Source organism: Pelophylax lessonae (genome assembly GCF_965119305.1).
Source record: "Pelophylax lessonae genome assembly, chromosome: 12".
Classification (NCBI taxonomy): Eukaryota; Metazoa; Chordata; class Amphibia; order Anura; family Ranidae; genus Pelophylax; species Pelophylax lessonae.
Genome location: NC_138779.1, coordinates 172,578,779 through 172,602,431, shown reverse-complemented (window position 1 = coordinate 172,602,431; position 23,653 = coordinate 172,578,779). Strand labels below are relative to the sequence as shown.

Below are 23,653 nucleotides of genomic sequence, written 5' to 3'. Positions count from 1 at the left end.
AACATTTTTTTCATTCATCACATGATTTTTAATGGGGGGGAAATGGAATAAATGGATTTTTGTAAAATCTTACCGTAAAATCCTTTTCTCTTAGCTCATTGACAGACGTAGTCCTCGGTGATACACCACCTTCGGGTTATGTTGCCTCCACAGGAGCAGGACTAGACAGGAAATTAAAAAGCTCTGGCCACACCCTAGGGGCAGTCCCAGAGGGTATATCCTCTCTCTCTCTCTGCCTCAGCAAATCAGTTATGTGAAAAAGCAGTCTTTAGAGATTTTAACCCAACTCAAAAAACAGAGGGGCGGGGACTACGTCTGTCAATGAGCTAAGAGAAAAGGATTTTACGGTAAGATTTTACAAAAATCCATTTTTCTCTAGCGCTCATTGACAGACGTAGTCCTCGGTGATACACCACCTTCGGGACGTCCCAGAGCAGTATCACAACTGAGGGGTGGGAAAATGAAATCAAATCCCAATCTAGAAGGCCCAACCGGTGCCAACTAGAAGTTTACAATGCTCATCCTTAATGATGAGACTCAACAAAAAAAGAGAAAAAAATTTTTTTTTTTTTTTTTTCAAACAGAAAAAAACCCTCGAGGTAGACCACCGGTCTCCTCAAATTGCGGCCTGCAAAACCTTGCGGCCAAATGAGGCATCCGCCGATGCCGTCACATCAATTTTATAGAATTTTGTAAAGGTATGTACCGACGACCAGGTGGCCGCCTTACATACCTGGACCACTGACGCCTGATGGCGAAAGGCCCAGGAAGTACTGAGCGCTCGAGTGGAGTGCGCCCTAACAGGGAACGGAGGACTCTGACCCTTAATAGAATAAGCCTGTACCACCGTTTGTCTAATCCATTTGGCAATGGTCGCGGCAGATGCAGGCAAACCCTTTCTGGGGCCATCCGTGATCACAAAAAGTGAATCCGTCTTACGGAAAGATTCCGTAGCTTTCAGGTATACCCTGATTGCCCGAACCACATCTAAGGAATGCAACGCATGTTCCCGATGATGCTTGGGCTGAGGACACAAGGAAGGTAGTACAATATCTTCATTCAGATGAAAATCTGAAACCACCTTAGGAAGAAAAGATGGCTTAGGATGAAGTACTACCTTATCCCTATGAATCACTAGGTATGGGGACTGGCATGATAATGCAGCCAGTTCTGACACCCTGCGAGCAGAAGTAATAGCCACCAAGAAGGCCACCTTCTGGGATAAAGTAAGCAAGGGAATCTCCCTGATGTTTTCAAAGGGAGGTTTCTGTAGAACCGACAAAACCAAATTAAGATCCCAGGGCGGTAAGGGCGCGCGGACTGGAGGAGCCAGATGCCGCACCCCCTGGATGAAATTCCGCACCAAGGATTTGGTAGCTAAAGGCTTCTGAAAGAAGATTGCTAATGCTGAAACTTGACCCTTGATGGTGCTCAAGGCTAGCTTCTGCTCAACCCCTTGTTGCAAAAAGGCCAATATTCGAGTCACCGAATAGGTACGTGGAGGAAATCCTAAAGATTCGCACCACGCAATATAAGTCTTCCATGTGTGATAATAGACTTTGCTGGAAGTCGCTTTCCTTGCTTTAATAAGGGTAGGAATGACTGAAGTAGACAAACCTCTGTCCTTCAGTACTTGGGTCTCAATGGCCAGGCCATTAAACCCAGCGACTGTAAAGCATGATGGTAAATTGGTCCTTGAGACCACAGACACTCCCTGAGACGAAGTTCCCACGGAACGTCTACGACTAACATGTCCAAGTCGGCCAGACCGGCTTGAGGAGGCCAGCCTAGAATTTCTAGGACCACTGGCGCTGATAGAATCTGAACCAGGCGTCCCTAGAGGTATCTGGCCCCGACCATCCGAGAAAGTCTGGTCGTTTTCTGTTCCCACACATTTATCAGATACCTGATAGTTATCAGGAAAGGTGATCTTTTCTGGTTGAACCTCAGGGACCGAAGTCACCCGACTAGAGGCTACTTGGCCTATCTGGTCAACCAGATCCGATTCCTGTGAGGTATCAGGACTAATCTTAGGAAAAGGTAAAGGAAAAGATCTATTCAGGGAACGGTAACTACCACTTCCTGTAGTACTTAAATGTTGGAAGGGAAGAATCGCACCGGTAGTAGTAGTCGATGCTCGATCTAATGTCCTGAATACCGGTGAAAACGTCCCCCCACCCTGAAACCGGGTGGGGGCGCACCTTCAGGCTGTGTACTCCTTTGCTTCGGGTTTGGCTGGGTTGGTCCTTTGCTCGTCCGACCAGCCCTTCTTGAACCCTCCTGGAGGAGTCTTGCCTTTCCCGCTAGTACCAGCCGGGCGTCCTTTATGGCGGTAAAGAAAGGTCCTCGCTTCTAACTGATTTGCTGAGGCAGAGAGAGAGAGGATATACCCTCTGGGACTGCCCCTAGGGTGTGGCCAGAGCTTTTTAATTTCCTGTCTAGTCCTGCTCCTGTGGAGGCAACATAACCCGAAGGTGGTGTATCACCGAGGACTACGTCTGTCAATGAGCGCTAGAGAAAGAACATTTTATTATATTTGCATAACAGTGCCTTACTTTGAGAATTGTTTGTTGTGTTTATCACATTTAAAGGGGCTGCGTTATTGATAGGTTGCACTTTACACTATGATTGGCGCCGTCTCAAGGTGTGTATGTTCTACAATAGTACAGTGTCTACATCTTGATAAACTGTAAAAACTTTGGGTGAAGCTTCAGGTCTTCATCAAAAATTCCAGATGACTAAAAATTGTGCCGGCGTAAAAAAAAAAAAAAAAAAAGCCTGTCCCGCCTCTGTAAACACTCACAAGGCAAACAAGGATTCAAGCTGCCGCACACCAAAGGAAGCCCAGGTAGCAGACAGATAAGAAACGGCTTCAGCCTGGCCCCATCCAGCGTGGGCGTGGCCTGGATGGAATCAGGCTGAAGTTGTTTGTCTAAAACCTGGGCTTCCTTTGGGGTGCGGCGGTTTGAATCCTTGCTTGCCTTGTGAGTACATCCTGATAAAACTTAACTGATGTGTGCCAGGGGCTATAACCATAGAGGAATGAAAACATTTCTTCAAGTTTCCAATCTTCAATTTTCTCCAGAGGTTCCCTCAACCAAAAACAATAAGGAAACTCACCAGGTTCTGCGATCGCTGCTGTTCATCCATCATAGTAACCTGACTGACTGATTGCATGCCTGGTGCTACTTGCTGACCTGGCATCTGTAAAGATGATTGTAATAGAAAAACTCTGATGTAAATAGCTATTATCACACAATGCAGCATTGCATTTACTAGCTTAAGTTAAAATGAATTTACCTGTTGTTGTACAGTCTGTGTCACTGGTAAAGCATTGGGCTGTTTCGATAAGAAGGCTTGAGGGTTGTTTTGTATAGAGCCAGTATTCATAGACTGAGCTGTTCCCATTTGCTACAACCAAAAAAAGGCAAAAAAGATCAAAACAAAACAGCATTGATGGATGAAGGTGATAAAGAAGGGAGTACAATAAAGTATATATACACTTGAAAAAGGTGGGTAGTTTTTTTTACATGCGTTGCCCTTCCATGTGCTCCTTGCTGCGAAGGCCATAGTTACAGGTTGGGGTGGTTGCCATTTGTTTGAATTCCTGAGGATGCCTACTGAAGGAGTGACCCTTTCTCAGGCATGTCTGAGGAAGAGTCCTTGCACAGTCCTGAAATGTTGCTTTTCTATGTGATCATACAAAAAGAAAGCTTTGCACTTTGAAACAAATTAGCTGGTGTACTGGCAACATATCTTATTCATGTTGTGCACCACGACCACTCAGGCGTTCAGGACCCTTTTAACCACATGGTAAATTCCAATATGGGGGTACAAAAAATACTCCACAAATAGATAATGAAATGCAGAGAGGGAACCAGATTTAGATCCCACAGATTTAGAACCTGGGCTTCAACAACTATGCATTAAAGAGTTCAGCTAAGGGCAACAAAATGAAGAAAGGGGATGAGGACCTCCGCTATAGGGATGTATTACATAGATTACAGTTATTCACTCTGGGGGAAAAAAGGCTTTTAAGTGTCACTAAAAGCACATCATAAAAAAACGATCAAATGCTGTATTACATGCTATTTTCATACGCAGTCACTGTGAGATTGGTTTTCTGTATTCTGCAAAAATCCTGGTTGATCCTGCTGTTATCAATCTCCACCTTTTGATCAAGTCCTGAATGCAGTTGAGGATTTTGCAGTGTTGGCCGCTCTGCACATGTTCAGTTTTTAGTGAGTTTCTATGCTGAGCATTTCCTTCCTATCACATCTGAGCAGCCCTTGACTATAGGTGGGCATATACACAGTGGTATATGGCCTTTAGTGGAGGTCAAGCTTATTTAGAAGAACAACCATCCCTGCAGCACTTCAATTAGGCCTATATGGTAGAATGGCTAGAAAAAAGCTACATCTCAGCAAAAGGCACTGCTTGGAGTTTGCCAAAAGGCACCTGAAGGACATTCAGACCATGAGAAACCGTACATATCCATCTATATCTTATATACATATATATATATATATATAGAATGTTATCACAATTTATAGCAAGCTGCTGTAATTTACTTATAACCTAGGGCAGATTCTACACTTAAGTGGTAAATACCAGCCCACTCTCTCTATACTCTTCCATGCCCACTAACCAGCTAAACACAAAAGGGGTGGGACATTACACATAGATTGATGGAGGCTTCTCCTTGTGACTGGCAGAAATCCACCCACACCATGTTCTTTTTAAAAAAAATCACTAAAGATTTGATTTCAAATACATCTTTGTATGATGATTTAAAACATTTTTTTAATAGTATTGATTTTCAATGTGAACCCTAAAGAATCTCCTCCTGCTTATGTTTCCCTGCAGACAGACTGGTAAAGATCTAGGTCAAGTGACAGCTATATATTGTTTAGGAAAAAGGTACTTTGATATTTTTTTTTTTATTAACCGGTTGCCGACCGCCGCACGACTATATACTGCGGCGGTCAGCCCCGGCCAGGCAGAGTGACGTAGCGGTACGTCACTAGCCTTCGCCGCTCTGGTGCGCGCGCGCGCACCCGCGGTCCCGCCGATGACTCGATTGGGGTCAGAACCGATCAGTCATCAGGTCCAGGCCAATCATTTTTGGTCTGGACCTGTTGATCGGTCCTGCCCAATCAGATCTCCCTCTAAGCCTGTGAAATGTAAACACAGGCTTAGAGGAGATGTGCCCTCCCCTCCCAACGGTCTTTTTGGATCCAGCGTGAGAGGAGAGCACATCTAATTGTAAGTACAGCACCAAGCACGTACATACACACTTAGATAGGCACATTTCACCCCCGATCGCCCTCCCAATTAACCCCTACAGCACCTGACACAACACACACTATATACAGCATATAGCATTTACCTATATACCTGTATAAGTGTGATTTGTGAACAGGTGTAGCACTTGCGACCCCCCCTTTTCCACTCAAATTACCCCCCACCCCCCCTAATAAAGATTTAACCCACTGATCTCCCCTGACCCCCCCCTGATCACCGCCGTTAACCCCTACACCCTCTGTCACATCAGCACTAATACAAACGCAATATACGGTGTTATTGTATTTTTGTATTAGTGTCATTGTGATCAGAATTAGCGCAGGCGACTAAGTTTCTGTCCCAAGAAGGTTTAGGGTCCCCGCCACCCGCCCAATAAAGATTTAAGCCCCTGACCCCCCCCTGATCACCCCTACACCCCCTGCCATAACACACACCGTATACAGTATATAGCATTTTGCTATATACCCGTATAAGTGTGATTTGTGGTCAGGTCTAGCGCTTGCGACCCCCCTTTTTCCACTTGAATTACCCGCCAACCCCCCCTAATAAAGATTTGAGCCCCTGATCTCCCCTGACCCCCCCCCCTGATCACCGCTAGTTAACCCCTACACCCTCTGTCACATCAGCACTAATACAAACGTAATATACTGTGTTTTTGTATTTTTGTATTAGTGTGATTGTGATCAGAATTAGCGCAGGCGACTAAGTTTGTGTCCCAAGGAGGTTTAGGGTCCCCGCCACCCGCCCAATAAAGATTTAATCCCCTGATCCCCCCCTGATCACCCCTACACCCCCTGCCACAACGCACACTGTATACAGTATATAGCATTTTCTATATACCCGTATAAGTGTGACTTGTGACCAGGTTTAGCGCTTGCCACCGTTTCTTTTATCCTTAGGATACCCGCCAGCCCCTTCCAATAAAGATTTAAACCCCTGATCCCCCCCTGATCACATCCCGTTAACCCCTACACCCTCTGTCACATTAGCACTAATACACACATAATATACTGTTTTTACTGTATTTTGTATTAGTGTCATTGTGACTTGAGGTTGCTCTAGCTAGCTAGTTTCTTTCCCAAAGGAGGTTTAGGGTCCCCGCCACCCCCCCCCCAGATCCCCGGCGCATAGTTTAGAAGTAACCCCTTGATTACCACACACGCACGCACGCACATACACTTCCATTTCTAGTATAGTGTTTGAACAGATCAATATCTGATCTGATCAGAGCTATACTAGCGCCCCCATAGTTTAGGGTTCCCAAAACGCGGTGTTTGCACGATCAGCACTGATTCCGGCCAGCACCTGCGTTTAACCCTTTCACCCAGGTAAGTGTAGTAATCAATAGATTACTGTCACTTACAAAAAACACAAGACACAAAACCGCTGTGTTAGCAGAGTCAGGCCTGATCCCTGCTAGCATTAGCAGTTTTTTTGGTAGCGCTTGAAATAGTCTTCGACAACCAGGTGCTTTTATTACCTGTGAGTCGCATCACTGTACGGGTAAATTTAGTTACCAAAATGTCTAAACGTTCGTACAGTGATGAAGCTATTTACAGTATAATGACCATGCCAGGTGAGAGCGATGGGGAAGCCTCACCGGCAGAATCAGGGTCAGTATACGAACCAGATGACAGCAGCGGCTCCCTGACAGACAGCTCCGACGACAGATGGGTCCCTGTTAGACCCAGGCGTACCCGACCCCATTCTGGAGTTGTTGAAATGCAGGAATCGCAGGGTGCTCGTATGGAGCAGAGTGTGGTTACTAGTGCCGCTCATTTTTCTGGCGACCTGGCAAGCGCCAGCGGCCTAGTACAACCTGGACCTAGTACAACCAGCACTGCAGTAAGACCTGGTGATGTGGCGAGTCCCCTAAGTGCAGTTGAAGCTGGTGCGGTGGCTAGCACAAGTAGTGGCCCGCAGCCACCGCGTATTCGAAGACAGGCCCGTAGAGCCCATAGTGCCCTCCCTGATGCGCTGGCATATCCCAATTGGCAACCCACTGATTCTACAGTGCCAGTACTTCCCCCATTCACTGCCCAACCTGGAATTCACGTGGAGACAGCTGGTTTTACGCCCCTGAACTTTTTTGAGCTGTTCTTCACGGAAGATCTTTTCAGATCTATTGTGGATCAATCAAATTTATATGCTCAACAATTTATCGCCGCCAACCCAAATTCGCACCTTGCCAGACGATTCGGCTGGAATCCTATAACGGTTTACGAATTTAAGATCTTTCTGGGCCTTTCCCTCCACATGGGCATAACTAAACAAAGTGAATTGCGGCTATATTGGTCCACTAGCCCAGCTCACCATATGCGCATGTACTCTGCCTCCATGTCCAGGGGGAGATACGAGCAAATTCTGCGATTTATGCATTTCAGCGACAATGAAATCTGTCGTCCTCGGGAGACCCTGCATACGATCGGCTCCACAAAATTCGGCCCCTCATAGACCACTTCAATCAGCGGTTTGCAGCCTTGTTTACCCCCGAACAAGTTGTCTGCATTGACGAGTCCCTGATTAAATTTACTGGCCGTCTTGCTATCAAACAGTACCTCCCCAGCAAGCGTGCCAGATACGGGGTCAAGTTGTATAAGCTCTGTGACAGGGCCACAGGCTATACAGTTAATTTCCGTGTCTATGAGGGAAAAGATAGCACTGTGGAGCCCCCGAACTGCCCAGACTACATAGGGAGCAGCGGTAAGATTGTTTGGGACTTGGTGTCACCCTTATCCGGAAAGGGGTACCATTTGTACGTGGACAATTTTTACACAAGCGTGCCACTATTTAGTCACCTGCTTGATTTACAAATTGGCGCATGTGGCACCGTGCGACCTAATCGCCGGGGCTTCCCCCAACGGCTTGTAAATTCCCGTCTTAGTCGGGGGGCGAGAGCCTGCTTGAAAACGGACAAATTGCTTGCGGTGAAGTGGAAGGATACACGGGATGTTTATGTTCTGTCCTCCCTTCACGCAGACACGACAGTCCAAATCCCTACGGCAACTGGCGTTATGGAGAAACCCCTCTGTGTCCTCGAATATAACCTTAACATGGGAGGGTTGGACCTTAACGACCAGCTTTTGGCGCTGTATTTAGTTGCCCGTAAAGCCAGACGCTGGTACAAAAAAGTGTCTGTTTACCTTTTCCAATTGGCTATGCTGAACGCCTTTGTCCTATACAGGGCGTCAGGATGAACTGGACCCTTCCGGGAATTCCAGGAAGCGGTCATCCTTGCCTACCTGTACCCAGGAGGCATGCCTGCCCAACTTCCCCTTTCAGATGCAGTGAGCCGGCTGCATGAGAGGCATTTTCCTTATGCCCTCCCGAGTACCCCTACCCAAATACGACCCCAAAGACGATGTCGTGTCTGTAGCAGGCGCGGATTTAGGCGTGACACCCGTTATTATTGTCCCAAATGTCCTGACCAACCTGGTCTCTGCATCGGGGAATGTTTTGAGCGCTACCATACACTAGTGGAGTATTAGTGTAGGGTACAGCACGACACAGTGTAGGGCACACAAACACAGGGTCTCGAAGGATGTTGGATGTCCATCGACATTTTGAGAGACCCAAGCTGGAAGAGAAGATCGCAGAAGATCGCACTCCCTCCCAAATCAAGAAATAAAGGAACAGTTAGAAAGAAAAATAAAAGGATCCAAAAACTGTTGTGGTGTCATTTTATATGTCCTTCTACTCCTTCCTACTATACTTTTTTCAATGTCCTTTGTTTGTTTTTTCATTGTTTTGTGACCTGTTTCTCTTGCAGGTAATCGTCGGCTACCACGCATTGATTTTATATATTCTGACACAAACAGCGTTTGCGCTCAGCATATATGGATACCTTTGCTGATAGCAGCTGTGGTGATTTTCTGATTTCAGCACTGCAGTTAAAATCTTATTTTGGTATACGTGGATAGTGCCGTGTATACCCATCATTAAATTCAGTGGGTGGTTGTTTGGGCGGTTAATGATGAGAATCCAAAAACTTTTGTTGTGTCAGTCATTTTATTTGTCCTACTCTTCCTAATGTACTTTTTTTTAATGTACTTTGTTTGTTTTTTCATTCTTTTGTGACCTGTTTCTCTTGCAGGTACTCGTCGGCTACCACGCATTGATTTTATATATTCTGACACAAACAGCGTTTGCGCTCAGCATATATGGATACCTTTGCTGATAGCAGCTGTGGTGATTTTCTGATTTCAGCACTGCAGTTAAAATCCTATTTTGGTATACGTGGATAGTGTCGTGTATACCCATCATTAAATTCAGTGGGTGGTTGTTTGGGCGGTTAATGATGAGTAATACTACGCATTATTCCTGTGCTGATTTCTGATAGGTTCTCTTTTTTTCCGTTCAGCCCACAGGCTGCATGAAAAAAAAAAAACCTATATGCCAAACAAGGACCAGCAATGTACTGGTACGTTGCTGGACTTTGAGTGGTTGTACCAGGATGATGCCTGCAGATTTAGGCATCATCTTGGTATCGTTTTTTACAGCCAGCGGTCGGCTAACATGTAAAAGCAATCCTAGCAGGTAATTGGCCGCTAGACTGCTTTTACATGCAGTGGGAGGGGCCTCCCCCCCCCACCGCCGCCTTCCGCAGCCTTCCGTGGTTTTTCTCGGGCTCTCCTGTCCCACCGGTTAACCCGAGAGTGCAGCCGGTGGTTCAGTTATCTAACCATAGAGCTAATTGAAGATTAGAATGGCTCCAATCATCTCTATGGCCTAAGATGCCGGAGGCTACGAGCATTTCATGACTTCTTTTTCGCCAGAAATAAACAGGGCCATTGGGAAATTGGGAAAGTATTTTATCACACCAATTTTGGCGTGGTCAGATACATTAAGGTCAGAGGAGAGATCTAGAGTATAAAAGACCCCAATTTTTTTAAAAAAGAGTACCTGTCACTACCGATTGCTATCATAGGGGATATCTAAATTCACTGTGATAACAATAAAAACGATTTAAAAAAAAAAAAATTAAAGGAAAGGTGTCAAAATAACATAAAAAAGCAAAAAAAAAAAAAAAAAAAAAAAAAAAAAAAATTGAGCCCCCCCCTTTCCCCCCGTGCTTGCGTGCAATGGCACACGCAAGCGTTGGTCTAGTGTCATATGTAAACCGCAATTTCAGCATGCATGTGAGGTATCGCCGCGATCGCCAGATCGAGTGCAGTAATTTTTGCAGTAGACCTCCTCTGTAAGTCTAAAGTGGTAACCTGTAGAGACTTTTAAAGTTTTTAAAAATTTACGTACGTTGTTGCCGCTGCGCAGGCATGCGCAATTTTTAAAGCATGTCATGTCAGGTGTCTATGAACTCGGCATAAGATCATCTTTTAAATTTTACCAAAAAAATTGGAATTATATAGTGTATTTGTGCAATAAATTTAAAAAAAATGTATTTTTTTCGCAAAAATTGAGTTTGGAAAATCTGTGCGCAAATACCGTGTGACAAAAAAATTTGCAACATCCACCATTTTATTCTATAGGGCCTCTGCTTTAAAGAAATATATAATGTTTGGGGGTTCAAAGTAATTTTCTAGTAAAAAAAAAATATTTTTTCATGTAAACAAAAAGGCACAGAAAAGGCTTGGTTTTCAAGTGGTTAGAAGAGTGGGTGATGTGTGGATAAGATTGAGCATAAAATGCCGGGACAGTTCAAACACCCCCCAAATGACCCCTTTTTGAAAAGTAGACACCCAAAGCTATTTGCTGAGAGGCATGGTGAGTCCATGGAATATTTTATATTTTGCTACAAGTGTCGGGAAAATTATTATTTCTTTTTTTTTTGTTGTTTTTTTTACAGAAAGTTGTCACTAAATGATATATTGCTCACACATGCCATGTGTATATGTGAAATGACACCCCAAAATACATTCTGCTGCTTCTCCTGAGTACAGGGATACCCCATGTGTGAGACTTTTTGGCAGCCTAGCTGTGTACGCGCCCCCGAAAACCAATCCACATCTTCAGGTTTTCTAATGGCGTAAATTGCTGATTTTACCCCTGACTACCCGTCACAGTTTCAGAGGCCCTGAAATTTCAAGATGGCACAAAACCCCCCCAAATGACCCCATTTTGCAAAGTAGACACTCCAAGCTATTGGCTGAGAAGCATGGTGAGTCCATGGAATAATTTAAATTTTGCCACAAGTTTCGGGAAAATAATTTTTTTTTTTTTTTTAACACAAAGTTGTCAGTAAATTATATAATGATCACGCATGCCATGGGTATATGTGAAATGACACCCCAAAATACATTCTGCTGCTTCTCCTGAGTACAGGGATACCCCATGTGTGAGACTTTTTGCCAGTCTAGCCGCGTACAGGACCCGGAAAACCAATCTGCACCTTCTGGCTTTCTAAGGGCGTAAATTGTTGATCTCACTCCTTACTACCTATCACACTTTTGAAGTCCATAAAAGGCCAAGATGGCACAAAACCCCCCCAAATGACCCAATTTTGCAAAGTAGACACTCCAATCTATTTGCTGAGAGGCATGGTGAGTATTTTGCAGCTCTCATTTTTTTCGGAAAATGAAGAAAAAACAGGAAAATGCATTTTTTTTCCTCTTTTTTCAATTTCCAAAACTTTGTGACAAAAAGTGAGATCTGCAAAACACTCAACATGCCTCTCTGCAAATAGCTCAGGGTGTCTACTTTCCAAAATGGGGCCATTTGGGGGGGTTTTGTGCTATCTTGGAATTTTAGGGCCTCCGAAACTGCGATAGGTAGTCAGGAGTGAAATCAACAATTTACGCCTTTGGAAAGCCTGAAAGTGGAGGTTGGTTTTCGGGGTCCTGTACTCGGCTAGACTGCAAAAAAGTCTCACACATGGGGTATCCCTGTACTCAGGAGAAGCAGCAGAATGTATTTTGGGGTGTCATTTCACATATACCCATGGCATGTGTGAGCAATATATAATTTACTGACAGCTTTGTGTAAAAAAAAAAAAAAAATATATATATATATATATATATATATATATATATATATATATATATATATATATATATATATATTTCCCGGAACTTGTGGCAAAATATAAAATATTCCATGGACTCACCATGCCTCTCAGCAAATAGCTTGGGGTGTCTACTTTCCAAAATGGGGTCATTTGGGGGGGTTTTGTGCTATCTTGGAATTTTAGGGCCTCCGAAACTGCGACAGGTAGTGCAGAGGTGACATGTACAATTTACGCCATTAGAAAACCTGAGAGTGTTGATTGGTTTTCGCGGTCCTGTACACAGCTAGGCTCCCAAAAAGTCTCACACATGGGGCATCCCCATACTCAGGAGAAGCGGCAGAATGTATTTTGGGGTGTCATTCCACATATACCCATGTCATGTGTGAGAAATTTATCTTTTAGTGACAACGTTGTGTAAAAAAAAAAAATTAAAAAAAAAATTGTAATTTTCCCGAAACTTGTGGCAAAATATAAAATATTCCATGGACTCACCATGCCTCTCAGCAAACAGCTTGGGGTGTCTACTTTCCAAAATGGGGTCATTTGGGGGGGTTTTGTGGTATCTTGACATTTCAGGGCCTCCTAAACCGTTATAGGTAGTGAGAAAATGCAATGAAAAATGTACGCCCTTTGAAATTCTGATGGTGGTGATTTGTTTTCCGGCTCCCGTACACAGCTACGCTCCCAAAAAGTCTCACATATGTGGTATCCCTGTACTCAGGAGAAGCAGCAGAATATATTTTGGGGTGTAATTACACATATACCCATGGCATGTGTGAGCAATATATCATTTCAATGACAACTTTGTGTAAAAAAAAAAAAAAAAATTTTTTTTAGTCATTTTTCAAACACCTGTGACAAAAAAATAAAATATTCAATGAGCTCAACATGCCTCTCAGAACATTCCTTAGGATGTCTACTTTCCAAAAAGTGGTAGTTTGGGGGGGTTTTGTACTGCCCTGCCATTTTAGCACTTCATAAAATGAGATAGGCAGTCAGAAATTAAAGCTTCGTAAATTTCAGTATTTACACCATAGTTTGTAGACGCTATAACTTTTGCGCAAACCAATAAAAATACGCTCATTGATTTTTTTTTTGTCAAAGACATGTAGCTAAATATATTTTGGCCAAAAAAAATGACATAAATTGAGTATATTGGATATTTTTTAAAAGACAAAGTTGAAAATGTCATTTTTTTGCAAAATTTTCGCTCTTTTTTTATTAATATCGCAAAAAATAAAAAGCGCAGAGGTGATCAAATGCCACCAAAAGAAAGCTCTGTTTGTGGGAAAAAAAGGACGTAAATTTCGTTTAGGTACAGCATTGCATGACCGCGCAATTATCAGTTAAAGTCACGAAGTGCCAAGTTGAAAAAAGGGGTCTGGTCTTTTAGCAGCCAAATCCTCCGGGGCTTAAGTGGTTAAAAGAATTACAGTGCCATCATCCATATACAGACAGAGAATGTAGGGTTTATGATTAAAGTGTACAAATATATTAAAGGTGACTAATAACTGTAATAGTAATAAACAGTTTATTCTAAGGTCCCTGGAGAGGGCGCAAGGCCACAATTTGAGATTAGAAGAAATGTAGTTTAAGGTTATATTGTGGAAAGGGTTCTCTACTGTCAGAGCAGTTAAAATGTAGAACTCGCTTTCCAAGGAAGCGGTACTAGCTGAGAATATTGAGAAGTTAAAAAAAAATGTAATTTTTTTTAGATGTCTTCCTCAGGCATTAGAATATACAGGGCTATGGGAATTGTTAGAGAAATAAAAAATCACACACATAGGGAAACTGGATAGACCTGTCTTTTTTTCATCTATCCTTGTATCTTAAAGAAATATTAAAGCCTCTTTTTTTTTTTTTTAAATAAATGCTATTCTTACCTACTCTGTGCAATGGTTTTGCACAGAGCAGTCTGGATCCTCCTCTTCTCGGGTCGCACGCCAGCACTCTTCCCTCCTGCCAGGTGCCCCCACAGCGAGCCAAAAGCCAATCAGGAGTGCGAGTCCAGAAGCAAGGCTCTCATGGATTAGGGGGTATTAGGGGGGGGGGGGGGGCTGCTGCACACAAAGTTTTAAAAAAACCTTATGCCTTTACAACCACTTTAAGACAAAGCATGTTCATATGTATCTCTCTTTCCACTGGAAGACTTTTTCTTCATCCCTAATGGTTTACACCACTACCTCCTTCCTAGGTGTTGACTGACTGCACCTGGATCGGATGACCTTCCTGGAAGATGGTCCCACGCTGCAGAGGCACCCAAATCACTCAAAGCTCCAGGATGTTGATCGGGAGATGAGATTCTTCTGAGAACTCCTCCCTAGACCAACAAGCTGGTTGGTATCTCTTGTGTGCATTTTCTAAAATAGTAGAGACAAGAATGTCTAGAGTCCTGAGCTACCAAACCAGATGTGCGAAATGGATCGGTCTGTCCAGAGACTGACCAGATGGTGACAGAACTTTGCATTGTGGAGAGGTCTGTAGTGAAAATGGTCAAATAGGACTGCCTTGAAAGAGGCCTTCATTAAACCTAGAAGTTTTGTACAAGGGCAGACATTTGAATTACTTCTAGACTGGAGGGCACAAATCTGAGATCAGAGTGTTTCATGTTTTTAAGCTTTGGACTGAGCTGTGCCAAGGACTTGGTAAAGATACTCCAAGCGATGAGTCAACAATTTCTGAAGGTCCAGGATCCTTACAAACTGTTATAATGTCTGGGATGCAAAAACAACATTGCCAGAGTCTATGCTTCCCTCAACAAGTTCATCTAAGTATCCCACACTGGAAATGCAACTCGATTAAAGTGGGGCTGCTACTGGGGCCAGCACCTTGGTGAACTCCCAAGGTGCAGATGAGAGGACAAAAGGCAGGGGCACGAACTGGAAATGCAGACAACCCAAAGCAAAGCATAGAAAATGGCGATGAAATGGAAAGATGGGAACATAGAAGTATGCCTCCTTGGTTTCCACAGAAGCCAGAAAGTCTTGCAGGTGAAAGAAAAAGTTCTGGAAACTGCAAATAAGTTGGAGGAAAACCGCTGGAACTGCTCTGCCAAAGGAACTGTAGCAATGACATCTTTATCCCAGGTGATCCAAGAGGGCTAGATGGAGATCTAGTAAATCAGTGCTGTGACACAGGAAAGCTTGTAACCCCTGGAACCCCCTCCTGCACATCTGAGATGCAAGCTGTTCAAGAGTCCACAAAGGCTAACATTCCATCCACTTTGGAAAGTGGGGTGCAGATTCATAAAAAGAGAAGCTTGTCTGAGATTGCACAGGTGAACACAGTTTGACAGTGGGAGTCAAAGTTGGGTGGCCTGGAAGTTCTGGGAGTGGTGAAACAAAAATCACTTTTCTTAACTGCCAGTGAGGGATAAACTGCCTTAAGGTTTTTCCACTGAAGAGGAGTGGTTTTGCCACCAGATGAAAAGACCCGTGCAGGTGGTGAGATGAGAAAATTTCAGCAGTTAGTCACAATAACCATTTGCTTTACACATTTTGTTTCAATGTTTTTAATAAAGGTTAACATACAAACAATACAGCCATAGCCCCTCTGTGGTAATGGCAAATGCAGCTTGCAACGCAGGTAAGACAAAAGAAAAAAAAAAAAAAGCATACATTAATGTGTATGGTAGGTAGGCAGAAAGCCCAAATATCGAAATTTACCTTCGAAAGGGAGATACCAGAGAACATCAAGAACAGGTACAAGGGAATGTAAATGCAAACTGTGGAAGCAGCTCAAGTGGACCAGAGGTTGATATCCGCTCCCTTTTGTTTCAGTAAATAACAGGCACAAAAAGAACAGGGTGCTAAAAGATTTGTCTTTAAGTCATAATAGGACATTAATCCATCAAAGGGCAAAATGAGAAGAGAATAGAAGAGAGGAAAATGGAGTAAGAGAGGAAGAGCAAAATTAGAGACATGATCCACCCATCCCAGTAAAGTGAAAGGATTTAATAAGATGTAGTCTGTAAGCAACTATTCTTCCTTTACACATTCTATGAACAGGTGAACAACTGCAGCAGCGACAAGCTTGCTTTACCTCCCTGGCGGTATTATTCTTTTGGTTTTAGGTGCTGAAAGCGGTACCATTATTTTGCATGTAATTCTTGTGAATAAGCAGCCCAAACCAACTGTATACATTTATTATATATATGTATATATATATATATATATATATATATAATGTATACAGTTGGTTTGGGCTGCTCATTCACAAGAATTACATATATATATATATATATACACACTGTATGTATATATATTATATATACACACACTATATATATATATATATATATATATATATATATATATATATATATATATATATATATATATATACACACACACACTATCTATATATATATACACACACTATCTATATATATATATATATATATATATATATATATATATATATATATATATATATATATATATATATATATATATATATATATATATATATATAGATATATATATATATAGATATATATATTTACATAAAAAGTACAGTAAAACTGCAGGAAAGGGCACTGGGGGGCAATGTAATGTGATTTTATTTTGAATGGTTGTGTTTGGTGTGTTTTACATTTGAATTTGCCGCCGGTTCCACCCCCCGGCGGACGTCACGTCGCCGGAGACGGAAGCCGGGGCTCGCAGACGATCGGGAGGAAGATCCGCCGCCACATACCGCCCGCATTCTTCGATGGATCCCGGAGAAAAGGTAAGTAAAACCTCTTCCAGGATCCAGCGATCTTCCTAGCGGTACCCTGAGTGTGGCTCGGGGTTACCGCTTTTGGCTCTAAAATCTAACCCCGAGTCACGCTCGGGAATACCACTACGAAGGTTAAAGGGACTTTGAAAAATCAGCCAGGGTTTGGCAAAGCAAGTTCACAGCTAAAGCTGGCTTTAGATGGATAGGAATTTGGCCAGTTCAAAAGGGGCCGGCCAAATTTCGAAAAAAAATTTGGCTGTTCCTGTTCATGAGATGTTGATCTAATTTTAGACTTCTCTCAATCCAGCATGATAAAATATTTTCCTTCGATCAGCGCTGCCCGCTGATTAGTGTATTCTGACATTCTATGCATTAACCACTGAAGGACACTTGTTGTTTAGAAGTTTTAAAATCAGTATTTTCTAGAAAATTACTTTGAACCCCAAACATTATATATATTTTTTTAGCAGAGGCCCTAGAGAATAAAATGGAGATTGTTGCAATACTTCACGTCACACAGTATTTGTGCAGTGGTCTTACAAACTTAATTGTTTTGGAAAAAATACACTTTTTGAAATAATTAATAAGAAAATACTGTAGAATTAGCCCAATTTTTTTCTATAATGTGAAAGATAATGTTACGCCAAGTAAATTGATACCCAATATGTCATTCTTCAAAATTGTGCACGCTCGCGGAATGGCGACAAACATTGGTTCTTAATCTCCATAGGCGTCATTTTAACAATTTCTACAGGTTACCAGTTTAGCATTACAGAGGAGGTCTAGGGCTAAAATTATTACTCTTGATCTAACGATCGCAGCGATACCTCACATGTGTGGTTTGAACACCATTTACATATGTGGGCGCAACTTGCGTATGCGTCTGCTTCTGCAGGAGAGCTAGGTGGACCCTTTACATTTTTTTATTTATTTTACGTTTTAATTCTTTATTTTTACACTGTCCTTTTACAAAAACATTTTTGATCACTTTTATTACGATTACTATTATTTATTAGGATTTCAAAAAGACCTCAGCTCTCACATCTACACAAAAAGCAAAAAAAAAAAAATATATGACTTCACTCTGGTCCTCCAAGACCATGGAGTCTAGTGGTGGCCATCTTGCCCTCACTCGACTTCCTGCCCAGGACTGCAAAGAACCGGATCGTTTTCCCTGCTACCAACGGCTCCGTTAAGCGAGAAAAACGGCTGGGAAGCGGCGGGAAGGGGGTGGACATCTCTCCCGCCACCCATAAAAGTAATCCTGTGGCATTTGTCGATTTATGGTGCCTCAAGTCAGGTATGGGATTTTGAGGGCAGGAGTAAGAGAGATCGGCAATAGTAGTGAAAAATATAGGTAAAATTTATTTACATGTATAAGTTATATACAAAGATTGGAGTGAGCTAATGGGTAAAGTCCCATTGTGCTGGTGAAGAGGAAGTAATAAAGTGTGTTTACACGTGATAATAAGTGACTTGAACATAGATTGTAGGTGGTCCTGCTCTGCTGTTCCTCGTATCAAAAGATAGGGATGGATGCAGAGAAAGGCCCTGATCGGTAATCCGAGTCTGCACTTACGTTTTGTAAAGAGAGTTTCAGTGTGGTATCACAGCATATTGCCTCCAGGTCCGGTTCCTCCCTCGATCCGGGAGAGACTGGAGGATTGGAAGTGTTCCCCGGCCTTTAAAGGCTGTCGCGCCTGCGCAGTGATGCGCTGCGTGACGCCAATGGGCAGGGTCCGTGGTATAGCAAGAGATGCGCCTGCGCGAGGCAGAAGCTGCATCCCTTGTAGCCGTGCGGACGTGCCTGTGCGGCCGCCGACACGGAATAGAGGCCGAGATCCCTAGAGGGGATAGAGGAAGGTGCAGGACCGACCAATCGGCTTCAGAGTGCCCCGATCCAGAGAGGATTCGGGGCTTTCCGTGCCGGGAGCTCCTGGAGTCCAGGGATGGGGCAAAAAGGAAGAGTGGATGAACAGTATCATAAAAGGCATATCTTAGGTGGTACACTGCGCAAAAGTGTAGTCACCTGTTGTGTAAATACAGAAGGATAAATAATCAAGGCATTAATTAAAAAATATATCAAGAATTATGCAGCAATATAATAAGAAGAGAACTTGTGAGAGAGTCTGGAATGGGTCAAGGGAAGAATATAGTCGGGCATCACCAATTCATTGTACAGCAAAGTATTGGAGATTGGATAACGAGTTGATATTGCATTGGAAGGTCTATGCAACTAAAGTGAGGTCAAACAAATTGTATGATTATTGGAAAAGTCGGTAGAGCCGTTCCTACATTTGGGATGTATGAGACGATTGTCGGGGGGAGGGGAAGGGGGGTTTTTTGTTGTTAAAGAATTTAGTCTTTTTTCCCGGAGGAAAAGCCTTGGAGAAATGGACGAAAGCTTTGTGCTTCGTTTAACCCAGGTGGGGTAGTGGCCTTGAGACGTGTGATCCAGCGCATTTCCAATTGTAGCAAAGTTTTGTTCCAGTCACCGCCACGTAACGGGATATGGATCCTGTCCAGGGCCATAAAATTGATTTCGGCATTTTATAGTTGTGGTCATCTCTCACGTGTCTGCCCAGCGGAACATAAAAGTTGCCAACGTGCATGGTCTGTAGGTGTTGGTTGACCCGTTTCCCGAATTCCTGTCGGGTCTTCCCTATGTAGAAGGACCCGCATTCACAGGTCATCATGTACACCATTCCCCTGGTTTTGCAGTTACAAAAATGTTTTGGTCGGAATGGGTCTCCATTCGGTAAAGTAATATTGGTCGTTTGACGAATAACATAACATAACATTGAGCACAGCACCCGCAGGGGAAGGTGTCTTTAGTCTTGCAGGGGTCTTTTTTGGATCCTTCCTGGAATGCACTACGTACTAGTTGTTGTTGTAAGGAGCCTGCCTTTCTAAAGGTGATGGGTGGATGTAGTGGTAAAAGCTTGAAGGTGCTCGGTTCTTCCATAAGGATGGACCAATTTTTTGTGAGGATGTTTCTGATTTGCTGGTGTTCATTGGTGAATCTAATGATTATTCGGGTATCGGGTTCAGTTTTAGTTGGTTCCTTGTTCTTGAAAAGAAGTGTTTCTCTGTCTTTGTTGTTGGCACGATTAAATGCTTTGCGTAGTGATGTTTTGGTGTAACCTCTCTGTAGGAATCGAGAGGTTAGTGCATCAGCTTCCAATTGGAAGTTGGCTGGGTCAGTGCAGTTTCTCTTTAATCTAAGGTATTGGCTGTAGGGTATTGAGTTGATGAGGGGTTGTGGGTGAAAGCTGGAGGCATGAAGAATGGAATTGCCTGCTGTATCCTTTCTGTAGAGAGTGGTGGAAATTTTTCCTGTGGAGTCTTTATATATTAAGGTGTCAAGGAAGGATACTTGTTGTTTATTGTAGGTCATTGTGAAAAACATATTGTGTTCATTTTGGTTCATCCTGGTTAGTAGTTCTGGTAGCATATGTTCAGGTCCGTTCCATATAATCAATATGTCGTCGATGTATCTTTGCCATATGAGGATCCTGTCAGTGTAGATGGTATTTTCTTCATTTGATAAAAACTCTTGCTCCCATGAGCCTAAATAGATATTGGCGTAAGAAGGGGCGCAGCTGGTTCCATCGCGACCCCACATGTTTGGATATAGTAGTTGCCACCAAATGTGAAGACATTATAGTTGAGTATGTATTGTAACATGTCAATAATAAAATGATTGAAGTTTTGGTCACGTTCACTGTGACAACAAAGTGTTTTTTCAACTATCTGTATCCCTTTGGTATGGGGTATGTTATTGTATAAAGATTCCACATCGATCGTAATTAGATAGGTTTCTTCAGGTATGGAGATGTCGTTAAGTATTCTGAGAAGATGAAGGGTGTCTTGAGTGTAGGAGGGCAGTTCTTTAACGTGAGGGCGTAGGTATCTATCTATAACCTTACTCATGGACTCCGAGATGCTTCCGTTCCCCGAGATAATTGGTCTTCCGGGTGGGTCATCAAGATTCTTATGTAGTTTAGGTAGTGCATACAGTGTGGGTGTTTTGGGATGTGGTGTCCTTATATATTCCCACAATGTTTGAGAGATGATGCCTTCCTTGAATGCGTTGTCGACTTTGGAGTAAAAGATTTGATCGTATGATTTGGTCATTATTGGGACGATCTGCTTGTAGCATTTGGTGTTTGAGAGTATTGAATGGCACATGTTTTTATATTTTTCTTTGCTCATAACAACTACATTTCCTCCTTTGTCTGAAGGCTTAATAATGATCTCATCATTGTCTCCAAGTTCCTGAAGAGCTCGTTTTTGTTTGTCAAATTTGACAAATGTTTTTTCTCTTTGATTGCTTCTATATCCTTGGTGGTTTGTCGCACGAACAGTGCGATTGCCGGATTCGTGTTCAGGGAAGGAAATTTATTAGATTTCTTTTTGAAGGTTGGTTGGTCCGAAGTTGTTTCTGGCTCATCATTGTCAGAATCTTTGTCCGATTCACTTGGGTCATCCCAATCATCTAGGTCGCTTTCCTGGAGTAATAAATTAAGGTCACGGATGGCTCTGAACTCAGCCGCTGTTAATGTTGGTGTGGCTTGTGGTGGTTGAGGTTGTTTTTGGTAAAGAGTTTTAAGTAGCAAATTTCTAGCAAATAAATTGACGTCCTTGATGGTTTCAAATCCATCTAGGCTGGTATTTGGACAAAAAGAAAGCCCTAAGGATAGCACTTCTTTTTGATCATCCGTTAGAGTATAGGATGATAGGTTTATGACCGTTTTTCTTCCTCCTGTTTCTTCTCCAATTGATGTTTTCTGGGGGGTTTTGGGTTTGTTTTGCCTAAAAAAACTCAGTTGTTTTGGATCCACCTTTGATCTTGTAAACATGTTGTGAGGTTTGAGGGGTTGGTCTATGTTCCCCGATTGTGTTGCTTGTTCTTCTGTCATGTTGGTTTCTTGAGGTTCAGTTTCTTGGGTGTTTTCATCGTCTGTTCTGCGTTGGGGTTCGTGTTGTTTTGGAGCTGCTCTCCTATTTTTGTATTGCTCCGGGCCAGAGTTATAGGAGGACGAGTCCGATGAGTAGTAGGGTTGTCCTGTTCTATCTGCGGATCTGCCATATTGAGTTCTGCGGTTGGACCGTTGATTGGCCCATCTATAGGCTCTGCCTTGAGCAAAGGCATTCTTATCGCACCAATATTTTCTCTTTTTTTTTCGGAGGATGTCTTTTCCATATTCTTCTATGTGCGATTTAAGTTTGTTTTCTTGTTCGCTGTATAATTGGGCTTTTTTGAGAGGAGCTAGTTGTTCATAGGTCTTTTTGATGTCGAGGTCTAAGGTTTTTATTTGTCTCAGGTATTCTTCTTGTAAGAGGATTAGATTCCGCGAACATTCATTAAGTTGGTTTTCCCATTCTTTTTTGAGTTGGGTCGTAACATTTTCCATCGTGGGAAAAATTTGGATTCTTAATCCTACAGGGTTGATTCTCTCGCTAATATAGCGTTCAAATGTCTTGATGTGCCAGTGTAGCGACGACTTCCTCTCCAGATGTTTTTGGAGTGTTCTGAATAGCGCCAAAATGTCCGATTCAGTTTGTTCTTAATCCTGTGGCAAATCTGCCATTGGGAACACTTATGTGAAAGAGGACCACCAGCCATGTAGAGAAATAACGGGGTTATCTGTTGCCATAGCCCCGGTATTTACCGTCAAAGTAGGAACGTAAGAGCGTAAATATGTGGCGGGAGATTTGGAAGTGGTTAAGATAAAAAGTCTTCTGTGTGCAACAGCCCCCCCCCCCCTCCAATGCTTATGTGAGCCCCTTCTCGATCCAGCGTTCTCCACGACTGTCTAAGCCTTCCGGGACTCCCCTCCACATTGGCTTCCGCTGCTGTAAACAAAATGAGAGAGAAAGGGCAGGGCCGAACCGCCGCTCCGTGCCTGAATGGATATGCGGAGCTATCCATTCTCTTGAGCTATACCTCAAGAGATACTGCTCTTTAGCTTCCAGACAAAACTGAAATATTGGATCAGGTAACCTCTGGTATGGTCACAGATCATCGAAAAATTATCAGAGATGCTTGTTATGACATGCTGAAAAGCACCTTGTTACAGAAGCATGAATCATCACAAAAAAAAAAAAAGACATAGAAAACCAAGCCATTGCTTACATTTCGTTGCTGGTCAATCTTCTGCATCTGTACTTGTTTGTGATTGGTGATTACTTGTCGGATACCATTGACAAAGCCACTTTGATCATATGGTATCAAGCCCATGAAGATCCTCTTTTTAGAAGAGTACAGTAGCATGAGAACGCGTACCTCACAAGGTGTAGTATGAGGAAAGTGAACACAACCTGCCTAAAAAGATGGTGAGAAAGATAACATATGAAAACACAGTTTAAACTGCAATGTATAAAAAAGTTAATCTATCAGCAAACATATTCATTATACTTTTCAGTTGGCTTGGGTAGTTGAGAAATCAGATCAGTCACTAGGGACTATTTAACAAAAAGTTCAGAAACTCAGCCACAGTTTGACACCAGGTTTATGAATAAGATAGCATGAAGAAGAAACAGTCATAGTAGGATGAGAATACAGATCTGAGCTTGCATCTCCAGAACAACTGTTTGACATTTGGCACACCTCTTATGGCTCCTTAGTACAAAGCATTTGGAGCTGACATATTCCTAGCTGTAAAC

At 42.7% G+C, this 23,653-nt stretch overlaps 1 protein-coding gene across 1 annotated transcript in view; it reads right to left on the bottom strand.

Annotated features, from left to right (window-relative positions):
• The window catches only part of LOC309568693 (mediator of RNA polymerase II transcription subunit 25-like), a 201,206-nt gene that overhangs the window by 47,281 nt on the left and 130,272 nt on the right, over positions 1 to 23,653 (bottom strand). Inside the window, exons 14-16 of the mRNA XM_082274434.1 lie at positions 23,124 to 23,312; positions 3,308 to 3,411; positions 3,121 to 3,208 (exon numbers count right to left, since the gene is read on the bottom strand). Coding sequence (XP_082130560.1) covers positions 3,121 to 3,208; positions 3,308 to 3,411; positions 23,124 to 23,312 — 381 coding nt within the window. The remainder of the gene's footprint in view (positions 1 to 3,120; positions 3,209 to 3,307; positions 3,412 to 23,123; positions 23,313 to 23,653) is intronic.